This window comes from Miscanthus floridulus, chromosome 2 (assembly GCF_019320115.1).
Source record: "Miscanthus floridulus cultivar M001 chromosome 2, ASM1932011v1, whole genome shotgun sequence".
Taxonomy (NCBI): Eukaryota; Viridiplantae; Streptophyta; class Magnoliopsida; order Poales; family Poaceae; genus Miscanthus; species Miscanthus floridulus.
The window spans coordinates 48,205,011-48,226,545 of NC_089581.1; the positions used below are offsets into that span (position 1 = coordinate 48,205,011).

A 21,535-nucleotide genomic window follows, 5' to 3' on the forward strand; every position below is an offset into this window, starting at 1 on the left:
CATAGTCTTCTAAAGCATCAATAAGCGAACACCGGTTCACACCCGACATATCTTAAGGGCTTTATAGATCATTCCCATCCAAATATGATGGGACATCGTATGGAAGGAACGAAATCCAAGGTTTTTCTTCTTCTTTTTCTTGTCAGTGCTCACTTTTTAGTTTTGTACATTCTTTTTTGGCCTAGGCCTCTAAATATATCAATACAAAAATGGCTAAACTCCTACAGTACAAGCTTTATGTGAGAATTTTTACAATGGTTGCCAGAAAATAGACGGCTCACGAGGATCGATCCGACAGCTAAAAAGGCAGAGGAACCAAGAAGAACCAATTTGAGAGGCATCGGGAGGAACTAAGTGCGTACTAAATGGGGACCATACGCATCGGGTGCATACTAAAATTGATGGGATAAGCACCCGACAAAAAGTAGAAAATTTTCTATTTTTGAATTTTTGAGGATAGAATTGTAAATCTATAATAGAAAAATAATGTTTTGGGTAGTATAGGGCGTGATTGGTAGGCCGAATCGGACCATCTTCGCACCGTTTTGATGTCTGACCTCATTCATGCGGTGTGTTTGGTTGTCCTCCTCGCACCTTTCGCTGTATTCTTTCATTCATCTGCCCTCCTCCATCCCGTACGACTTTATCTTCTCAATTTCCACTTCCCTCTCCATACAGGATAACTTGATTCAGGCGTAGGGACACATGTGTCATACACTCAAAACTCTCATCCATACATACAACCAAACAAGATCTCATCTTATACTGGACCAACCACAAAAACAACCAAACACGACTTAGTGCACGATTTGAACATGCATATCAACCGGCTCTCGGGTTATTCCTCACCAAAGCAACCAATCACGCCCGTAGAGAACCAATCACGCCCATAGAGATGATTGAAGCTGTATAGTCTGTCACGTATAATTTTCCGTCCGACCACACCGGCCCGGCCCTCTCCCAGTCGCTTTGTTCGTGCTGCGGCGGCGGGCGAGGTTGAGGTCGAGGTTGAGGATGAGGGCGGTGGCGGCGGCTGCGAGGGCGAGGGCGAGGGTAGGGCTGCGGCGGCCAGGGCTCCTCACCAGTCCCCGGCGAGTGGCGGCACCGCGCATATCCGGCGATGGTGGTGGACGAGATGAGATCCAGGTCCGAGGTGGCGAAGCTGGCGGCGGCCTCGCCGTCCCCGGCTCCCGCTCCGCGTGCCGCTTCTCCTCGACTTCGTCCCGCTCGACCCGCTGCGCCACCTCCCCCGCTACCTCCTCGCCAGCCTCCCGACGAGTGCGCTCGCCGACGCCGCGCTCTCCGCCTACGGCCGCCTCCGCCTCCCCCACCTCGCCGCACAACTCCTCCACTCCCTCCGCCGCCGCGGGTGCGTCCGCCCCTCCCTCCAGGCAGCCAACGCCGTGCTCTCCGCACTTGCGCGCAGTCCGTCAACGACACCGTGGGCAAGGTGGAGGAGGACCTGAACGACCTCCCCTACTACACCAACCGCAAGTCACTCCCCTTCCGCATCGGAGATGGCGGAGGCCCGGGTGCCGCTCGCCTACCGCGACCAGTGCGCGCACCTTCTCATCCCGCTCAACAAGTGCCGCGTCGCCGAGTTCTACCTCCCCTGGAAGTGCGAGCCCGAGCGCCACGCCTAGGAGAAGTGCGAGTACGAGCTCGTCATGGAGCGGATGCTCAAGATGCAGAAGATCCGCGAGGCGCAGGAGGCCAAGGTCAAGGGCGGCGCCTCCATTGATCCGGTCCTGCCCCGATCCGTTTGATTTAGGTGAGCTCCGACTCCATCACGCCGTTTCGAATTTCTTTTCTTCGGGATTGAGCTCGGCTGCTATGACTGAGTTCATGATTTGGATGTGGAGGCCACATATTGTCTCGGTTTTTCAGGAGCTGCTGTAGCCGAGTAGCACTTGCAGAGCTAATTTAGGTAGGGTGAACACAGAAATGTGACTCTTGATTCCTGGGAGCATGATGGCAGCTTGCTGCGAAAATTTAGAATTTGCGACGTGAAATTTTTTTTGCTACCCAGTGCTAGCTGCAGTTCCAACCATTATGTTGTTGTATAGTGCATAGGTTTAGAAAGAGCTTCTAGATAGGGAATGAGAGCATTATATATTTTGAGTTGTGATGTTCATGTATCATGAGTACACAACAGTGCTAAAATGTTCAGAGATCAGTCTAGCTGGTAGGAAGCTTAATGGAACTTCATTGCAGTGAAGCATCTCCAAATTTAGTCAAAACCTGTACGGTAAACATGTCATAGCTTACCTATGCCAATAAGCAGAATATTTCTCAACTATATGTACAGGTTGCTGCAAGCAATGCTGAATTCAAAGGAACTTGCATTTCAGATGTCTGCAGGTGGCTGCTGGCCTTTAACCGGAAATATCTTCCATGTTGCTGTACCTCAACTTGCTTTATTTGGTTTTCAACCACTATGTGCCTTGACTGAAATCTGAGTGGTTCGATAGTTGTTTGTCAACACTAGAATGAGGGGTGTTTGCATCTCATTCTATTTTTAGCTGATTCTTGTAATCGATAGTAGATCCAAACACACCCTTTGTTTGATCAAATATGGTGCTCCTCATGCAGGGATACGGAATGAATGAAACTTGTGGGATCATATCTTAGGTCAACTGGAGCACTTGTCTCGAGAGTTGAAGCAAAAATTGATGATGTAGAAGACTATATGGCATTTGCTGATTTAGTACTTCATTTAGAAGACTAGTTTTACTATGAAGCCTAGCTACTGTTATTCCCCTGTTAGTAGTATTGCATGCTTGTATGAGGGACACATTCTAGACTTTCAGTTAGACATGTATCATATGGATGCTTGTATGAGGGACACATTTCATGTTTAGTTTTTTTTTCCAGAAAGAAACATGAGACGATTAGTTTCTTCTTTAATTGTGCACGTTTGGTTTGCATTTTTATGTCGTTAATGTCTCAGTGATTGTTTCCTTAATAATGTCAGTACAATTCATAGAAAATGCTATCTGCTTGATCTGTTAGAGGTGACATCCAAATTGTTTCATGTCCACAAGTCCATCAGATTTGGGAAGCTTCAGGGTATCCAAACTAGCATGCTATTTTATCAGACAACTGATGGAGGAAAAAAATTATCAGACAACTAAACACAATGTAAGTTTGAACTCTTTACTCGCTAGTAATTTCACACATGAATTGCTGAAGGAAATGTTTGACTAAGTATTTGCGCCTGAATACACATGAATTTAGTTCAACACATCGTTTAGGTCTGAACACATATCGTTCTAGTCATCTGGACAAACTAAAGATCAAATATAGCTTACTAAATAGACAGCACATAGTTCTAAAAAGGCCTACAAGGGCTGGTCTGCTGTTTCCCTGGATGCTTGGCCCGTTGAACTCGTTTAGCGATAGATTCGCTACTAAATTCATCTACGACAGTAGGAGGAGTATTGACAACCATTCTCGTTGGGGGTCGTCCTCTTTTCTTATTTTGAGCTCGTGTTCCTTTTTCACATTCTGTTCCTTTCGTTCCTTTCCCTCGTTTAGTTCCTTTTCCTCCTTTCGTTCCTTTCCCTCCTTTCGTGCTGGCCTCTGGGTTTGGAGTTATAGTCTCTATGATCAACATCGCTTGCATTTTCATCTTGTTCGTGCTAGCGTTGTTCGTCCGGATTGTTTGCATAATACTCTTCCTCCTAAGAATCATCAAGAAAAATGTTAGACCCGGCATATTTTGTACAGTCTGGTATAAGTTGTTCCAACTGGAACATTTTTAATATGAATTAAAAGTTCAGACCGTGATAGGATTTTGGTATGATTGTTGGCGTCTCATGTTGCGATCATAAAGGAGCAACCTCATGCATATTCTCCGTTTAAATCCTTGTATTTGTGTCTATACAAGTGAAAATAGTGCACTGTCATATAACAATTATTGAACAAGTCTGTAGATATTTGGAATTAACAAGGATTATAAGACTCACATTTGTGAAATGATTGACTATTTCTTCTCCATCCCATGCCAGCATATAAAATATTATGAACGCCCCGCATGAATGACTGCAAATGGAACATAAGAATTAGTAATTGAAGTAGAACATTAATATGAAAAGGAAAAAGGAGTACCCGTCTTTTTGTTGCGGTATGTTATGATAAGAAATTCTTTTCCAGACGCGCAAGTTAACCAAGCCATCGTTGCCCAAAGAATCAATGCATTCCTGTATGCTTTCCACTTAGTGGATGGTGAGATAGATGTTAAATTTGATCGAACTGTAATTGTAGTTGAATAGGTTGTACGTGTTACGCTGTACTTACCAATGCCTTCTCTTGGTTTTCATCTCGGGTTGAGGCTAAGGAGTTAAGTATCTGTACCTCTTTCTTTATAAAATTTAGCACTAGGAGAGCCAGTGGTTGTTGTTTATATGCATTGGCACAAAAACATGAAAACAATAATTGCAATAGAGATTACCAGAAATATAGTAAACCGTCCTAATTGACAAAACTTTGAAAAATAAATACAGATATTATCCTGAATGCAAATGTCAAGTAAAAGTGTCCAAATAAAATCAGTATTACATACCAAATGCCTCCGAACACATTTGTCGGTAATTAACTTCTTAAATGTCAGGCGTTGGTCACCCAGATTATTTGTAGCCAACTTCTGGGCTTGGAAAGTTGTTATGAATGATGCCTCTTCAGTATCCACGTTGTTGAAATCAACATAGGCATTTATGACCTGCAAAGGGTGGAGTTATTAGTACATAGTAGGTGTTTGTATGTTATTATGGACAAAAAGGATCTGAAATCAGTTTACCTCATCTACTATAAAGCCATCTGTGATATTAGGGCGTAGCTGTTTGGCTGTAAGAACATGGTCACCTATCTGTACAACCTTAGCATGGTCGTAACTCATTACTACGAAGGATCCGACTTCTGTCTCTATTGGACTCATTTTGTAATCGTTGTCGATAATTGGCTTCCTTGGTGTGATGTGTGTAGAGGCGTCACCTTAGTGCTTGTAGAGGGGATGTTCTGCTGTTGCATGTTCTTTTCCATCTTAACTTGTGTTTCAGTGTGTGCTTCAGCATTGATTCTCGCCGGTGCATGGGAGAAATGCAGTGGGCCACCTGGTGCTGACTTCTTGACTAGTATCTGTGGTGATTCCTATAGTTGTTATTTTTTGTTAAATTCCAAAATATCAAATCCAACATTAGACAAAGGAACTGAAGCCACATTTGCATACCCGAACTTATGCGGATGTAGGCATAGATAACTGAACTTGCGAAGATGTAGCCATAGATAGCTGACCTTGTGCAGATGTTGGCGTAGATGGGTCAACAATACTTTGCAGTAACTGTAGGATTTGTTGTTGTACCTGTTGTGTTTTCTTTTTTTTTTTGTTGAGAAATTGTGTTAGACAATGAAGCACGGATGGGAACAAAAAATGAGTACTCACGCTGGTTACCTTGATATCCACTTTCATTTCTGCAGTATCGACTTCTATCTTGCTCACCCTAGCTTCCAGTCTTTTGTCCAGCCTTTTTTCCTTTCTAATCTTAGCTAACTCCTCATTTTGTGATAATATTTTTCTATCATATTTGTGGTCTATATCCATATATTTTTTTCCATTGCTAGTGCAATGTCCGTTGTCGTTCGCCCATCCTTCAAGGAATTGCTTCTACATAAATAGGAAAGAATAAATTAGGCACACAAACGAGGTTGCACACATAAATAGATGTCGTACGTACTTGTTCGTTGCTTAGACCCTCCTCGCGTATGTTTCTTTTTTTATATTTTTTTGGCTGGGTGGTCTGCTGCTGGGTGGTCTGACCAGTAGGGCGCGTCATAAGGTGGAAACAATTAATAAGATAGTTAGGTTGTATGCGTGTGAACAGTAGCATATTGATGGTATGTTTCGAAACTTACAGTTCCTCCATCTAGGCCGGCTTGATTAAAAGCATGCCATCGAAGACCAGTATTGTCTTCAGTCCACCTCGCCATCAGTGGTGGTTGGATTGTATCGTAATTGATCCCGTACTTGGTGTACGCAATGACGCGCTCCCAGTACCAAAACTATGAACACAATGCAAAAAATACATAAGACTAAAAGTAAACATTGTTTATAGGTGGCTGTAGCTTATAGAACTGACCTGCAGCAAAGTCAAATTGCCCTGTATGTTGGCTCGTTTCTTAACTATGTAATTATTACATGAGGTTAATAAATGAGTCAGAGTGAATTGGCCCCAATTGAATTTCGGAATGTCTGATACTTTTCTAACCACGGGTAGATAATTAGCTTTAACATAGGGCTTCACAGTTGGTGCTAGAATGACACCAATTGTGAATAAGACAAATAGTCTTTTGAAGTCATCATCCGGAGTGACTGATTTCATCATCATTTGTTTCAACTTGCTTATCGTGAGAAGGTGATCTACATCTTCATACCTCTTCATCAATTCAATGTCCACTTTTTTGTCTTCATCTTTGACCTCCTCTTGGTTTACATGTTTAAAAACATCTATGCCTTCAATCCAGAGTCTCATTATGTCCCTGACATTCTCTAGATAAATAGGAACATTCTGACCACATATAAAGAAGCATTGGTTGCTGATTTAGTATCTGTTTGTAATTTTTTCATTCATTTGTGTTCTGAGACACGTCCCTGGCATACGAAGCAACCCTCCAAATCCCATAGACTTAATAACATCCTTGTGGTCGCTCGATAAGTCTTTTATAGCGTTTACAAAACTCACAGTTGAGTTTATTAAATGCATATATTTTTGCAGCAACCAGTTGGTCGATGATAAGTTGCTAACAATGTACAGGCTACTTGCACAAAAATAGGAACTGGATATTGGATATGAAAATTACCTGCTTCTTGGTCCCTCCCTGCACTTTTTCAGTATGAACCCTGGTACCACTGTCAACTGCATCAAATGATATGAATAAGAAATGTTAATAATAAATGCTGTAGTTGTAATATGGTTATGTGCAAAAAATAGGTTTTCGCTAATTATAGAGTTTCACTGAGTCTGTTTTTTTTAGGGATAGCAGCAATGCTACAACAGGCGAGGAATAGCAGTTCAACCACAGTGATAGCAGTAGGGCATAGGTAAAATTTCAGACTTTGTTAATCTTTTGACTTTATAGATTTCAGTTTGTAAAGATCAATTCTTTTGGCAATTGCCCTTTGATCTGGAGAATGACCAAGAGGAGCTCGTGAGGGACCAGCTGAACAAAGGAGTTGTACCTGAGGATATTGATGTTCACTGCTTGGCCAGCCTGATTAAGGTAGGACATCTGTCAGCTTGAAACAACCATAAAACTATGTTTAAATTGGACATTTAAATTGGACAGGCATGGTTCAGAGAACTGAATCTTCTGTACATTTGAATTGGACAGGCATGGTTCAGGGAACTTCCAGAAGGAGTCCTCGATGAACTGGAGGCTCATATGAACTCAAACATAGTAATGATTTGTTAACTGTAGGCTTTAACTAGAGAGGAGACTGGAGGCTCATATGAACAGATTGGACGGTTTTACATGCTCAAACACCTCTTTTAAAAAAAAACTAAACTCAATTCTGGTTGTAGCTAATTTCAATGCACTACATCTGTCTGGCATAGTAGCATTGCTGTTTCAAATCAGGAAAATTACTCTTTACTGTCCCTCTCTATATGTTGACACTAATGCTCATTCTCAGTCTGCGGGTGCGTCGTGTTTGTATATATATATGAAAGGTGGTGCAGGTGTGTCCGTAGCTTCTATCCCTTGGCAGCTAGGGCCCGGATCGGATGAAAGGAATCGGCGGTGAACGGTGCGAAAGATGGAACGGCATCGGGCATGCATGCATGATGGGTTCATGTGATGGATCCAGATGTATTAACCTAAGCCTCACAAATCAGAAGCCATGTCTAATAGCAGTAGATCTTAGTACTAATTGCAATGATGTTTATGTGGCACAATAGCAGTACATGGTTTTCGTCCTTTAATCGTGGAGATCGTAGTAGTAGCACAAATGCATACATCAAATGAATATGAAGGAGAGATGTATATCAGTTACCTTCAACCCTGGTGCCGTTTGCAGGCGATGAATTACTGTGCCGTCTTCTTTCTCCTGTGCTATCCATGGTGCCGAGTGGTGTAGCCATTGCCGCCGAGAGAAACTGAGTCACGGTACCCCGTTTTGAAATGGCGAGCACGTTCTCCAAAATAGTCAAATGAGAAGAGACGGTAAGCCCGTCACTAGTATGCTATTGGGCCATATTGGGCCGACGTGGCTCCCTACTGTGGTTAAACTTGGCTTTGGCAAGTTGCCCATTTGGCCTATTTTCCATTTTTTTGGAATTTATTTAAATTTTTTTTATGAACTTAAATTTTAGAATTGTTTGCTTATCTTTTTATAAAAAATGCATTTCCCTGTATTTCCCCCCTTTAGATGCTGCCCCACTAAACGTGCCATGTAATAAGCACTACATGATAGGAACTAAGTCGATATTCTCACTTGTCATCTGAGTGGACTAATAGGTCTAACACGATAAGAAGTCAACCGATAGCTCTCATGTCTCATATTAGTGGACTTGTAGTATTGGCACGACAACAACTGAACCTCCACTCTGACGTCTCGTCTGAGTGGCACTAACATGATAGTAGTTGGACATGATGGGGCACTCGGTGTCATATGACATGGTACTCCATAGGACGAGACTGCATACCAAATTGTTGGTCATGACGTAGCACTATCAGTACGACACCCCGACATGTACAATAGCAACTGAACCGATCACTCTTATGTCTCGCCAGATGAACCAATAGTCCTAACATGATAGGAACTAAACCGATATTCTCACTTGTCGTCTGAGTGGACTAATAGGTCTAACATGATAAGAAGTGAATCGATAACTCTCATGTCTCATCTTAGTGGACTTGTAGTACTGGCACGATAGCAACTGAACCTCCACTCTGACGTCTCGTCTAAGTGGGACTAACATGATAGTAGTTGGACATGATTGGGCACTTGATGGCATATGACATGGCACTCGATAGGACATGATTGGATGACGTGCCACTCAAATTGCTGGATATAAATATTAGAATGAACTAATTTGTCCTTGCAGCAAGTTCATGTATGTTTGAAACAATATAAATAGTTTTTTTCAAGAATTTAAATAGGTTTTCTTATCTTCAATATTCATCATCCATATGACCATGATACAAATAGGTTTTCAAAAATTATAAATGCAGTTCAAATGTTGAATTTAAAAGGTTAAAAAAATTGTAAAAATATGACCATGATACAAATAGGTTTTCAAAATCAAAAATTATAAATGCAGTTGGAATGTTTAATTTAAAAGGTTAAACATAAATTGTGAAAAAACTAAAAAAAGATTTTTATGGGCATGTTAAGGAATATTGGCCTCACCAGCCTCAAACCGCCCAACAAGCCTACACGACCGGCGTGAAATCTCGAACCTCACCACCTCCAGACGGTGTCACAAGGTGTGCGTGCATGGGCCTCGGTGCGGCACCCAGGAACGGGCCCAGTACACAGAATCTTCTCCGGCGATCGCCATTGCATACAGCCCAGCCCAAGAAGTCTACAAATTAGTACTTTCCCTATCCCCGCCCGATTGATTTCAATCATCGCATCCCCAGCAATTCGCATATCATAACCGCCGCCGCATCCGGTCCATCTCTGTGGTCCGATCGAGGTCACCCCCGGCGAGGTCACACAGCCTCGGATCCAGGTCACCCGCGGCGAGGTCACACGGCCCTCCAGAAGGTATGGACGTGCTACTAGATTTCCATGCGAAGAGTTTTTAGAGTGCATTTAGGTTCTAGATTTTGGTTCGGGGTAGATTAGGGTTTAAGTCAGTGCAGGACTGCAGGTCGTATTTTTCAGTCGGGTGCAGGGACGGATCCAAGGATTTTTTTTGTTTTCACCATAGACTGATTTTTTTAGAATAGATTGATGTTTAGGATAGGTTGAAGGCGACTGATTCGCGACCTGGGCCATTTCTCGCTTCTTCCCAGTTCTCAGCTTACCAGCCCAATAAGGCCCAATGTTCCACCGGTCCACTAAGCGAGCAACAGAGCCCATTCTCAATACTCATTCCACGTACGACCCCTTCGGCCCTTCCGGCTTCGCCTCCCGACTCCGCGCTCGCGTCCCGTCCCTGTCTCGAGCGGCCGCCGCGCTCGCGAGTCGCCCCGCGCCCCCGTCCCCGTCCTCGCGTCGCGAGTCGCGACTGTCCCCGGCGCCCCGCCCTCCTCGGCCGGTTTCGCCGCGGCGCCCTCTGCCGGCCAGCTGCCCGCTTGCCGCCCCAGCCTCAGCCCTTCGGAGTCCGGCCTGACGGCCTGCGCGTCTCCTCATTTGGGCGGCGTCCCACTCGCCTGTCTCCTTAGTGAGGTACTGAGGTGTTAGTGATTCAGACATTCAGTGATTTCATTTTGCAATATTTCATATGTAGGGAAACTGTTGTGTGTATACAGAGATGGAACCCTCATAGGGTTGTAGTTTGTTTTGTTATACATTGTGTGTCCCACAAAGAGGACGAGATCTATTTTGATTTCTAGACGAAGATTCTACCTGTTTCATCAAAAATAATGCTTTCACCTGCCTCATAATTTTAGTAACCTTGTATATGCTGCATTCGTTTTGAATCCCTATACAGCCAATATAGTACATGCATTCTTAGTGTTATATTGACTTGCTAACCTGGGCCTCGACCGCTTCGGACGGGCGGACAACTGCATCCACCGCTGCAGCTACTTGGTGGTGGGTGGGATGCAGCAAACAGCTAAACACACAATGCAGTGCACGATATTTGATTAGTAATTGTTGTCTGCCTCTGTCAATAGCATAACAAAATTCTGAATCTGCTCAATATAATGCTGAATATATGTATCCCTAATTTTAATTTCACCACATGGCTAAAGATTATGCTCATCGCAGGAACTTCATAACCAATAATTAGACTGTCCACATTTCAGCCTCTAATAATTAGACTGTCCACATTTTGTTAGATGTTCATACCCTGCTCCAATAATTAGTGAAAGGATGTAACGATGATTTATTGTCTGATACATTTTTTCCAACATGATACTTTTTGTGCAGCTATAGATGCAATTTATTGTCTGATACATTATGTTGAGCAATATATTTTAAATAGTGTATTATTTTTATTCTCTACTACTGTCAATGATTCACAGCTCAAAACTTAAGCCATTTTTATTTGTTTTTGATTTACGAAACTGCTACGTCTAACTTCAGGTATCATGGATCTTACAAACCACCTGAAGGAGTGGGAGGAGATGGCTAGCAAACTAAAGGCGGACTTTGAGGATATGAAATTGAAGTTACAGCATGACCGTTCTGACGCTGACATGCCAAATGGCCTCTAGTCCAACTGGTTAGAGCGTCCCAGCGGCACTCCTCAGGTCCTGGGTTCGACTCCCCGTGGGAGCGAATTTCAGACCGGGGTTAAAAAAATCCCCTCGTCTGTCCCACGCCAAAGCACAGGTCTAAGGAACGGCCCTGTTCTCACAGGGGTACGGTGCTGCTGTGTATGGGTGGGGCAGGGGTTCGGGGGTTTTCTGGACCTGTGTGAGAAGGTTCTTCTTCTTAATGCAATGCCCGGGGGTGGCTTTCCCCCGCAGGTTCAGTTTTTTTTTCTGACGCTGACATCAGAACAAAACAAGTGCAACAACAAAATGAGCGGTACATAATTTCTCAGCGAAAATTGCTGGACGAAGGGTCAACCATTGAGCAGAATGGCGTTGCTGTGAGAATGGAGGTCGCACTGGGTCACCTGCTGAAGCAAGTGTTACATGATCAGCGTGCTGCCTTTGCCAAGAAGATGAAGCAGGAACGCGACGTCTTAAATGAATCCTTATCAAAGGTCCTTGAAGAAAATGATGCCAACATAAAGAAAGAGCGAGCCAACGTTGATTTCATGATTAAGCAGGCAGGGGAACAAATGGATAAGGAGTTTGATAATGAGCGCTCAAAATTGAAGTCACTAATTGAGTCCTTGATCGAACAAGAGGAGGTCCGGTCCTTGATCCAAGAAGAGGAGGTCCGTGCCAACATGAATGTAGAGGTAACTACAGTACGCTAGTATTTCATATTTTGCATTATATAGATAGCCATTTGAACACCTCGAATGTTTGCACTTTCAGGTACAAAATGGGATCTACATACCATGGAAATACATGCATATATTACTGGACAACGAGTGTGGCCCGGTATATGAAATTTTCGTATAGTTTTCGTGTAAGAACTCCGTGTGGCCAAATTGTCCTTATTCGTCTTATCTATACGTGCAACATGTTGTAATGCGATTTATCCTTCACTCAGTGAAGGAACTTTATTCGGATTTGAAGAAGTACTATGACAGTCGAGAAGAATTAGGCCAGTTTACAATTACAAAGCCAGCCACTACTGTTAAGTTTGTCACGATGTTGGGGGCTTTGAAACCTTTTGGATACAGAGGAGACGGACAGTTGTACTACCTCAATCTTGCTCCTGGGAATCAGCCATCAACTGGGTTAGTACAAATTGACGGACAAGAAGAGGTAAATCAATTGGTGCTTGCTCATGAAAAAGAGGGGACTAAAATTTGTCATCTATACCTAGTGAAAGGATGTAACGACGATTTGCACGGTGTGAGTATTGGTTCCTCTTCACAAAAAAAACTACTTCATACAACCATAGATGTTATAACATGAAATGAACTTAATGCAGGACATGTCGGACATGGAAACAGACTACAATGAGGAAGAAGGACAAGGCTACTATGACGAAGAAGAACAAGTTGACAGTCCCATGCCATGAAGAAACATGCTGTCCATACTCCGAGGAAGAAGAACAAGGCGACAGTCCCTCTGCGCTTCGTCTTTTTAGGTTGCATTATGTTTTGGTTCGAAGTTAGACTCAGTGTGTTACATCTTTTTTTAAAGTTAGGTTGGAAGTTTGATTATATATTAATTTAAGATGCGTGTGTTAGAACTCTGCGTGTGTTGCAATCTTGAGGAAGCTAATGAGCTGTGCAATGCTACAGTTTGGTGCTATTCTGTCATGGTTATGTGTTGCTCTGTAGTTGGCAGAATGACGATGAGTGACATTTTCAGATCAAGCACATGCAGTCAGAAAAAATTATTCTCTGAAAGTTTTAGCTGTGTATACCTTCAGTTCTAGTTGATGTCTGCTTGTAATTATCCTTTTCTCGCCCCTTCTCTATGTTTTTTTTTGAAACGAGCTGCTTTGGCATGATGCTGATCCACGGCCAAGTGAAGTGGATTGGAATTTTGCAGAGGCATGTCCATCTTTCACTTCAAATCCAGCGTCACCGTTCCACAAGACATGACAGTACTGTGTCCTATGCCTAATCTTTCACCAGCTTCACATCTATGAGTTGGTTGCAAGTATACAGAATGGTAATACAATGCAGAGCGAAATTAGACTGACAGCAGCTGGTAATCTGCCACTGTCCTTGCGGAGGTACAGTGCTTCATACACTGGGAAATCCAGTGCTACTAGTAGCACACAGACGCACATACAACCAAGTTATGTTGATTTGATTTAAGAAAATGAGAAATACTTAAAAATATCATGTAGCCGGATCCATGTTGCTCCAACCAGCTGTTACATTTGTCCATGCGAATTGTCTTAATTCAAGAAAAATAAAAATAATAAAATGCAAATGTGTACTTTTCTTTCTTTGCAAGACATAAGTGACGGTCTTGTTCGCTTATGCTAAACCTGCACGCGGTTGCACTACTAGCACAGTGAAATGCCTTTAGCACAACCGAGCACCCCCCACAATTTGTTTGGGAAATTACTGCCACACAAATCCACTTGGTCCTCTTCGAAATCCCGGCAACCAAGGAAGTCGTCATAGGTGGGGTGCCCGATCTTCTTTTTGTTGCTCTCACAAGCAAAGCAGCAAGCTGCATGTGTTTCACCAAAAGCAGAATTTCCGAGAAAGGTCAGTCACTGTTGTACTGTTGCACAATTTGTAGTAAACAGTACTAACAAGTTTTGAAACATTGGACTAAGCAGGATGATGCTGGCACGCGTGACATCTAAAGCACACGGCAAGGATAAAGCATAAGATTGGTGCGTCCAAGCCATCAGGCAATAAGAATCAATTTGGAATTCAATATATGCATGATGAATCAAGCTTACAAAGTTCTCTATGTAACAAGTAATTTAAAAAGAAGCATTTATCTCATTTATCATCTATGGTGGTGAGTTAAGCTCTAATCAGGCAGGCACTACGAATAAAACTATCAGTTTTTCGCTGTGCAAAATAGCAACACGTCAATTTGCAAAGATGATGGAAAATCATAAGTTGTTCACCAGCGTACCTATAAACATTAGGCAACAACAAACTCATCATTGGCAAATCATATATCCAACACATCTTCAGGGAGCTTTGATTCCTACAAATGAAGAGGACAAACATCAGTCATAACTACACATGCCTCACAGACGACCTATTTTCAGCTTAGATGAACTACCTCTTTTTGCATGGAGCATGTTCGCCGATTGTGACCCTCATCTTTACACAGGCTACATTTGACCTTAGATTTCTTCGTATTTGAAATTGACTTCAAATTTTTCTTCGGGGCCCCTCTTCCAGGCACATGCAAGTGATCCAGCACATTATTGAACACTACAGAATCAATATCCAGGGCTTGTGGCAGCACCGGACCATACCTCTTGCCTCTGTTATCTCCTCCATTTTGCAGGTTCATAGCAGCTTCATCCTGCAGAACGCGTTTCAGCCGCTCATATGATTCAGGTGAACGAGATGCTGCGAAGGCTGCAGCGTGACTGATATTGCGTACCTCACGGTACCTCTGTAGGCTATCGGAATAGTCATACATGGTGCTCTTCCTTTTCGAAGGAAATGCACTCTTCGCCCCCATTGTCCACCTTTTCAAAACACAATAGTCTGAAAGCTTGTCTTCATCCAGATCGCCCAATACAAAGAAGATGTGTGAGCAGGGGATTCCAATCGATTGTAACTTACCATAAGAACAAGAAATTCCCTTCAGATTGGCTTCATCACAAAATTCACATTTGACAAAGTACATCATGTCTCTTTTATCCTTCCTGCCAACAATATACTCACTCATATTATCGCCATCTTTAATGTCAATCGAAAAACACTTCTTGGCTGCTTTTATGATGAACTGCACCGTGGCGAAAACTGTTGGAGTGAACGATTTCACAGCTTCTATCTCAATAATTAAAGCATCTGGTTCTGTGCATGCCTTAGATTGCAATGCATCAGTGTCTAGCTTTGTCTCATTTGTGCGCAGCCCTAAAAGGCAATGCTCCACGTGCTTTACCATGTCAAGCAATGTCATTTTACGATCTAGATGCATATGAAGCCTAGAGTTTAGGCTCTCACTCCGTTGGTTGCTCCTCAGTCCTAAGTAGCACTTACCAGCATGATACGAAACACACCAGATTTTCCTCATATCATACATCTGATACAACCATGACTCCTTATTTATAACCTTATGCTTATCCAAAAATTCCAACCATTTTCTCTCAGTCTCTTCTATGGACCAACAATCATAAAGAAAACTCCTAAATTCATCCTTAACAACATCATCCATAAGATTACGCACAATGTTCTGCTCAATATGCCATATGCAGAGCCTATGCGATGAATTCGGACACAGCAGCCTGATTGCTCTCTGCATAGCAAGGTCTCCATCAGTGACATGGAGACCGGATGCTTCTGAATCATGGCCTTAGAAAATGCACTCAGCAACCACACATATGACTCAATATTCTCATGAGAAATAACTCCACATCCAAAAATAACTGTGCTTCGATGGTGATTCACCCCAACAAAAGGAACAAGGGGTAGGTTGTACCGATTAGTTTTTTAGGTGCTATCAAATACAACGACATCACCAAATGCTTCATACTCAAGCAGACATTGACTATCACACCAGAATAGTCCCTTCAGGTGTCCTTCCCCATCAACCATGTACTTGAAAAAGAAATCAGGATCTCTGCGCTGAAGTTTCGTCAGGTAACTGATGACTGTTTGAGTGTCACCGGCAGCAATTGTCTCCGCTTTATAGCGATGGTAGAAATTATACAAGTCCCTTGTTGTACACTCAACCTGGTGCAAGCGGTAGAGTCTTACCGCCTATGACCGAAAGATCCCGGGTTCGAGTCGCGGTCTCCTCACATTGCACATGTGAGGGTAAGGCTTGCCATTGACACCCTTCCCTAGACCCCGCACAGAGCGGGAGCTCTCTGCACTGGGTACGCCCTTGTTGTACACCCAACCTTATCATACCCACCATACTGCATTTCCAAAATATCCATTATCTTGTGTTTGTGAATCCCAGAACTGTCCATCTCCACAATCTCAGCTTTCTGCTCATCGCTGATTCTTCTATGTGAACGCAGCAGACAAGTAAGCTCTGCTGGTGCCATCGGATGGTTGTGTTCATCGATGAAATCCTTCACATACCACTGCCCTGTGATCTGATCTCGTGCAATCATAAATTTAGCAAGGCATCCAACACGGGTAATATTCCACGGCTTCCGCTTCTTAATCGCCCTCTTCAGCTGCTTCTCTTCACGGAAACCTTGACGACTGCAAGCGAACTTCCGAAGGGTCATCTCATTGTGGCCATTGTCCCACTCACAATAGCTTCTCCTCACACTAAATCCTTTCTCAAAACCGTAGTTGTTATAGAACTGAAATCCTTCTTTATTAGCAAACATCTTCCTAACAATTTCACTGTACTCCAGCAAAGGCTCAAGATCCGGCATTTCCTCCTGTATTCATCAACAAATTAAACAAAATAAAATTCCAGGGAACAAATTAGACTAATTTAAGAAAGACATGGCTCCTATCAAGCATATGGACTAATGTTGTACAATAAGTACAAGTTTAAAGACTGCCCTTGTATTTTACTAAAAAATATAAAAATATATCAGCTTAAAGAATAATATCAATTCTTTGTAAAACTGCATAGATGAAGTTGTTGATTCATATAAGTCAGGGCATAAATAAGCTACCTAATGTGTTACCAGTACAGGTTTAGTAATCTCAAATATATTCAATTAGTACAGAATTATAATTGATGAGGCTGTGGTCTTAGGAAGAGTATCACATGATCACCAACCAGGCAACCACCCTAAAGCAGTGCTTTCACTAAAAGGTGCATGCAATTATTCAGAGTCCAAACTCAAATCGCAGTTGGCTATTACTCTAATGACCAGTCACTGTCAGCTGCTAGTGGCCCATTAGGTGAGATTTTCAGAGTTAATACCCAAAAGCATTGCTTTAGCTATGAAGATGTATGCATTTATTCGGAGTACTACATGGGCGAGATTTTCAGAGTTACTAGTATTTACGGAAAGATAGAGCAAGTTGCCAACAAATAGTGAGCTGAGTGGAGCAAGTTTTGTGCAGGAAAGTTTTCAGATTTCTGGCAGCAACTAGGGACGGTGCTAACCATTCTCCACATACTTTCCCTCTTATCTTGAGAAAAGGATCTTCCACTCTTCCCTTGGTAAATAAAAAAATACAGCTGGCTGTGCTACAGGAGTCTGCAGTTTTGAAGCTGCGGTGGCAGCCGAAAGTAGCTGAAGCAATGATCTTACACAAGAACAAACTTATCGGACAACCATTCCGCTGCTAGTAACGGTAAGAAAATGCAAACGCAAACTCAAACAAGACTAACAACAATGATCTTACATGGCGAACAAATTTATTGGACACAAACGTATGCTTATAATTGATTTGTCTCAACAAAATACTAGTTCTGCAGAAGTTGGGGCTCACTAAAATCATGATCCAGTGGCACAAGTGTTGGAAAGTATTATAATCAGGATTGCGCATCCAAAGTTGCATCACAGGAGAGAAGGAATCCACCAAAGAAATGATGCATTAGAATCTAGCTATCCTGTAAGCTTCCTGAATAAAGTTTGAACCTTATTTACGAAAAGGCATGCATTCACTAAAAAGATATATGCAATATTGAGAACTATCAAGAGATTTTCAGCAGCAAGTCACATTTTTTGCATCATGATTCAGGATCACTCTAAGGCACGCAACGTTCAAATGGTAAAATAAGAAAATTGCAATGTGTACTGTCAAGAGAGAACTATTATATTGGACTGTAGTAACCACCAAAACAACAAGTCAATCAGAAAATTCTCAATGCCAAGCAGAAATTGGTCAGTTGAATCTTAACAAAGAAAACCTATCTTGCCATTAACTATACATAATCTTAGTGCAGCTCCAAGCAGATAAGACCTATATCTTCTTCATTAGCAAACATCCATGTTCGAAACATAGCTACTTATCAATCATCACTTTGGGGAATTCACAATGGGCAACAGCATGACAACTGACAGGAACACAGCAGGAAGCACTAGTAGTAGCCGTGACAATCACGGAGAGGAAGTATCTCACACCTAGTGCGATAGCTGCTGTGACACCGGTGCATACCAGCGATCAACCTCGACGCCGGCGTTGTCCTCAGCCTTGTGCAGTGCATGCAGGACAAAGAGGACGGGGCCGAAGAGTAGCGAGGAGAGGATGTTGGCAGTGGGAACTCTCTGCAGGGGCCGCTCGCATTAGGCGGGGGCGGTGGGGAGGAGGGAGGAGCAACGGGTGCGGGCAAGGATAGGCCGGCGGCGGCTAGGGCTTGTGCGCAGCCTCGCGTCCTTTGGCGTCGCCGCGATGGGGTTTGGGTGTGCGTGGGCAAGGAGTGCCAGGGGGAGGAGGGAGGAGCGACGGGTGGTGGCGAGGGCAGGCCGCCGGCGGTGGCGCCGCGCGATGGCGATGGCGAGGCAGCCGTAGCTAGGGTCGAGGGCAGGGAAGCCTCGTGTCCATGGACCTGCTCGCGTCCTTCGGGTGCGCGTGGGCGAGGCGTGTGGGTGGGGGAGGGGTGGCGGGGGGAGGGGGAGCCACAATAACCATATTAACCTTGCACTCATAAAATTAATCAGCGCTAATTAACTACTTAGGAACCAAGATGAACCAAGAAGTACCCCAACCACTGTAAAAAAGCTCTAAAAAATACACTAGACCGAAAATAGAAATGCACATATTTCTTGGTCAACGTTGCGAAGATGAACATGTGTCGACATAGAATTTTGTTCCCATGCCGAGGACACACGCAGCAAGCCGGAAGGGTCTGCTCGATGGAGCTGTAGATCCGCCTAGCTTCAGCGCAGGGATAGTCGATCCTGCGCACTCCTCCCGAGACATGCCAGTCAATTTGACCCTATAATTGACAAGGAGAGAAAACTTATCAGTAATTAAGGGTGGAACTTGCTGGTGTTGCCAGACAGTCCCGAATGTGCGGCTCTGAGAGCTGATATGAAAGGAGATCGACTAAACAGTCGATTCCAGCATATTCATGAGAATAAATCGGTTAAAGCTCATCGGGTTGTATAAGAAGAATTGGTTATCATTCAAGATAAATGTCGTTATTTAAGCAGATATTAATCAATGGCAATAAAATGTCAACAATGATTGGTTTATGCTGAGCCAATGATTACAAGCAACCGAACCCCTTTTATATAAAGAAACAATTCAACACCATTTAACCGTTTAATAAAGATAAATCTAATGAACATGTTAGATCTCATCCATCGCTATGACCAGTGGGGCATGAGGCAGAATCATGCAGGCCATAGAAATAACAATAGACTCGATGACCCTAACTCATTACTAATATCAGTGGGGCATGAGGCAGAATCATGCAGGCCGTAATACAATAATACGATCATGGGGCTAACACATCTTTCAACCTATATTTACTTCAACGGTCTCGTGATGCGAATATTCGTGAAAGCACTCGATATCGGCTAAAACAGCCGATTCAGGCATAGCGCACAGTTAAAGTCACACCTTATCAGGAATAGATCTACCGAATAACGATCCCCACTCTACGGTGCTAATAGTGGGGTGTGAGGCAGAATCACACAGGCCGTGATAACGGGCCATGGAACAGTTTTCGCTAGCCAATAAATCTACTCAAGATGCAACATGCTTTAACCGCACGCTATGCACGATCAAGATTGATGTAAAACAGCCGATAAAACATAACCCATCGTTTAATGTACATATTAGATCAGTTTTAGATTAACAAACGATGGGCTAAACAAGATATAAGGCCGATCTAGATCAATCCCAATCGGGCAGAGTGATATTGCTGTAATTTAGATAAATAATGAAAGCAATAAGCAACATCGGTAACTTAATGAATCTACCAAAGACTATCATTCTAAAGTAGTACCGATAACTTGACCTTGATCTAGTTCATGTAGTGGGGGTCGACCGGATTGATGCAGCCATACTTGAACTAGGCAAGAATCGATAACTAACTTATACCAGAGTCGCAGTGGAGGTCGACCGGATCGATGCAGCCGTACGAACAGAGGTATAAGTCATGACGGTACTTACAACAAGTAGTGGAGGTCGACCGGATCGATGCAGCCGTACTTGTTGAAGAACTCGCCGAAATCTACTCTACTCCTACTCCTAAGGGTGGCCAGAGCCGAAAAAGTAAATGACTTGTATATTGGATTGATTGTTCTCTTTTACAATAGCCGGGGTCTGATATTTATACCCGGAGTCTAAACATGAATCCTACTCGAGCACGATTCGTTATAATCCTTGGCATAAACGAAAACATTCCTAATTTAAGACAACTTGGATTCTAATCTTTCCCTTTTTGCTGACATCGATCCTCATTTAATCGATTCCTTGATTGACACAATCTTGAAAGCCTGTGAGTTCCCACCTTTTTTGTTCCAAATTTTGGTGTAAACAACGTGACGTTGCATGGTGTGTCCCAATAATCAGATTGGAGACAGCTTTGCAAAGTTTTTTTTTATCAAAACAGCTTTGCAAAGTCACCACGGTTATCGTAGGATTTATTTAAAAGAAAGGACAAGGACACCTGATTGTCGTAGGATTATTTATTTGAAAGAAAGGACAAGGACAATGTACTTACAGTGGCATTTGTTTTTTCCGTTTCCATGGTGTTCCGATTGACTCTAGAAGCATGGAATGAAAAGATTATTTAAATGCTTTAAATATTTGGAGTTCCATTCCATGTCGTGGAATGCGCATACATTCCCAGATTACCCGCCTCCTGCCTAAGGTTGAAAACGGACCAAAACGGGCGGGAAAACCCTCTTCCTGTTTCCGTTTCTATATTTCATCATCAGAAATGGGATCAGGATCGGAAAGGCCGGGATCGGGTGCGGGAGCGGAAAACACGGGTGTTCGGAAACGGACAAATATGGGTGGAAAGATGACGAAAACGGGCGGAAACCAAGATCTTAAGCCGGAATGACGATCACATATCAATATCATAACACCAGCCGCTGCACATGTCAATATCATAATTCATATCACATACTTAATCACATATCAATATGCTGTACAGTACACCACCAGTGCTGCAAGTGGCAACCAGTCAAGCACCAGCGCAATGCAGTGCACTACTGCCACTGCTGGAAAAGGCAATATGCCACGGCTGG

General features: G+C 43.1%; 1 protein-coding gene and 1 pseudogene across 1 annotated transcript; one reads left to right on the plus strand and one right to left on the minus strand.

Annotated features, from left to right (window-relative positions):
* Positions 1-11,612: 11,612 nt before the first annotated feature.
* LOC136536500 (uncharacterized) lies at positions 11,613-13,121 on the plus strand (the record flags this gene model as incomplete). The annotated part of the gene is made up of 3 exons (XM_066528772.1): positions 11,613-12,086; positions 12,166-12,651; positions 12,731-13,121. Coding segments are annotated over 2 exons (561 nt in total), but the record flags the coding sequence as incomplete, so codon positions are not given.
* A 1,273-nt stretch (positions 13,122-14,394) lies between these two features.
* LOC136536502 (protein FAR1-RELATED SEQUENCE 5-like) lies at positions 14,395-16,798 on the minus strand (annotated as a pseudogene).
* Positions 16,799-21,535: the final 4,737 nt, after the last annotated feature.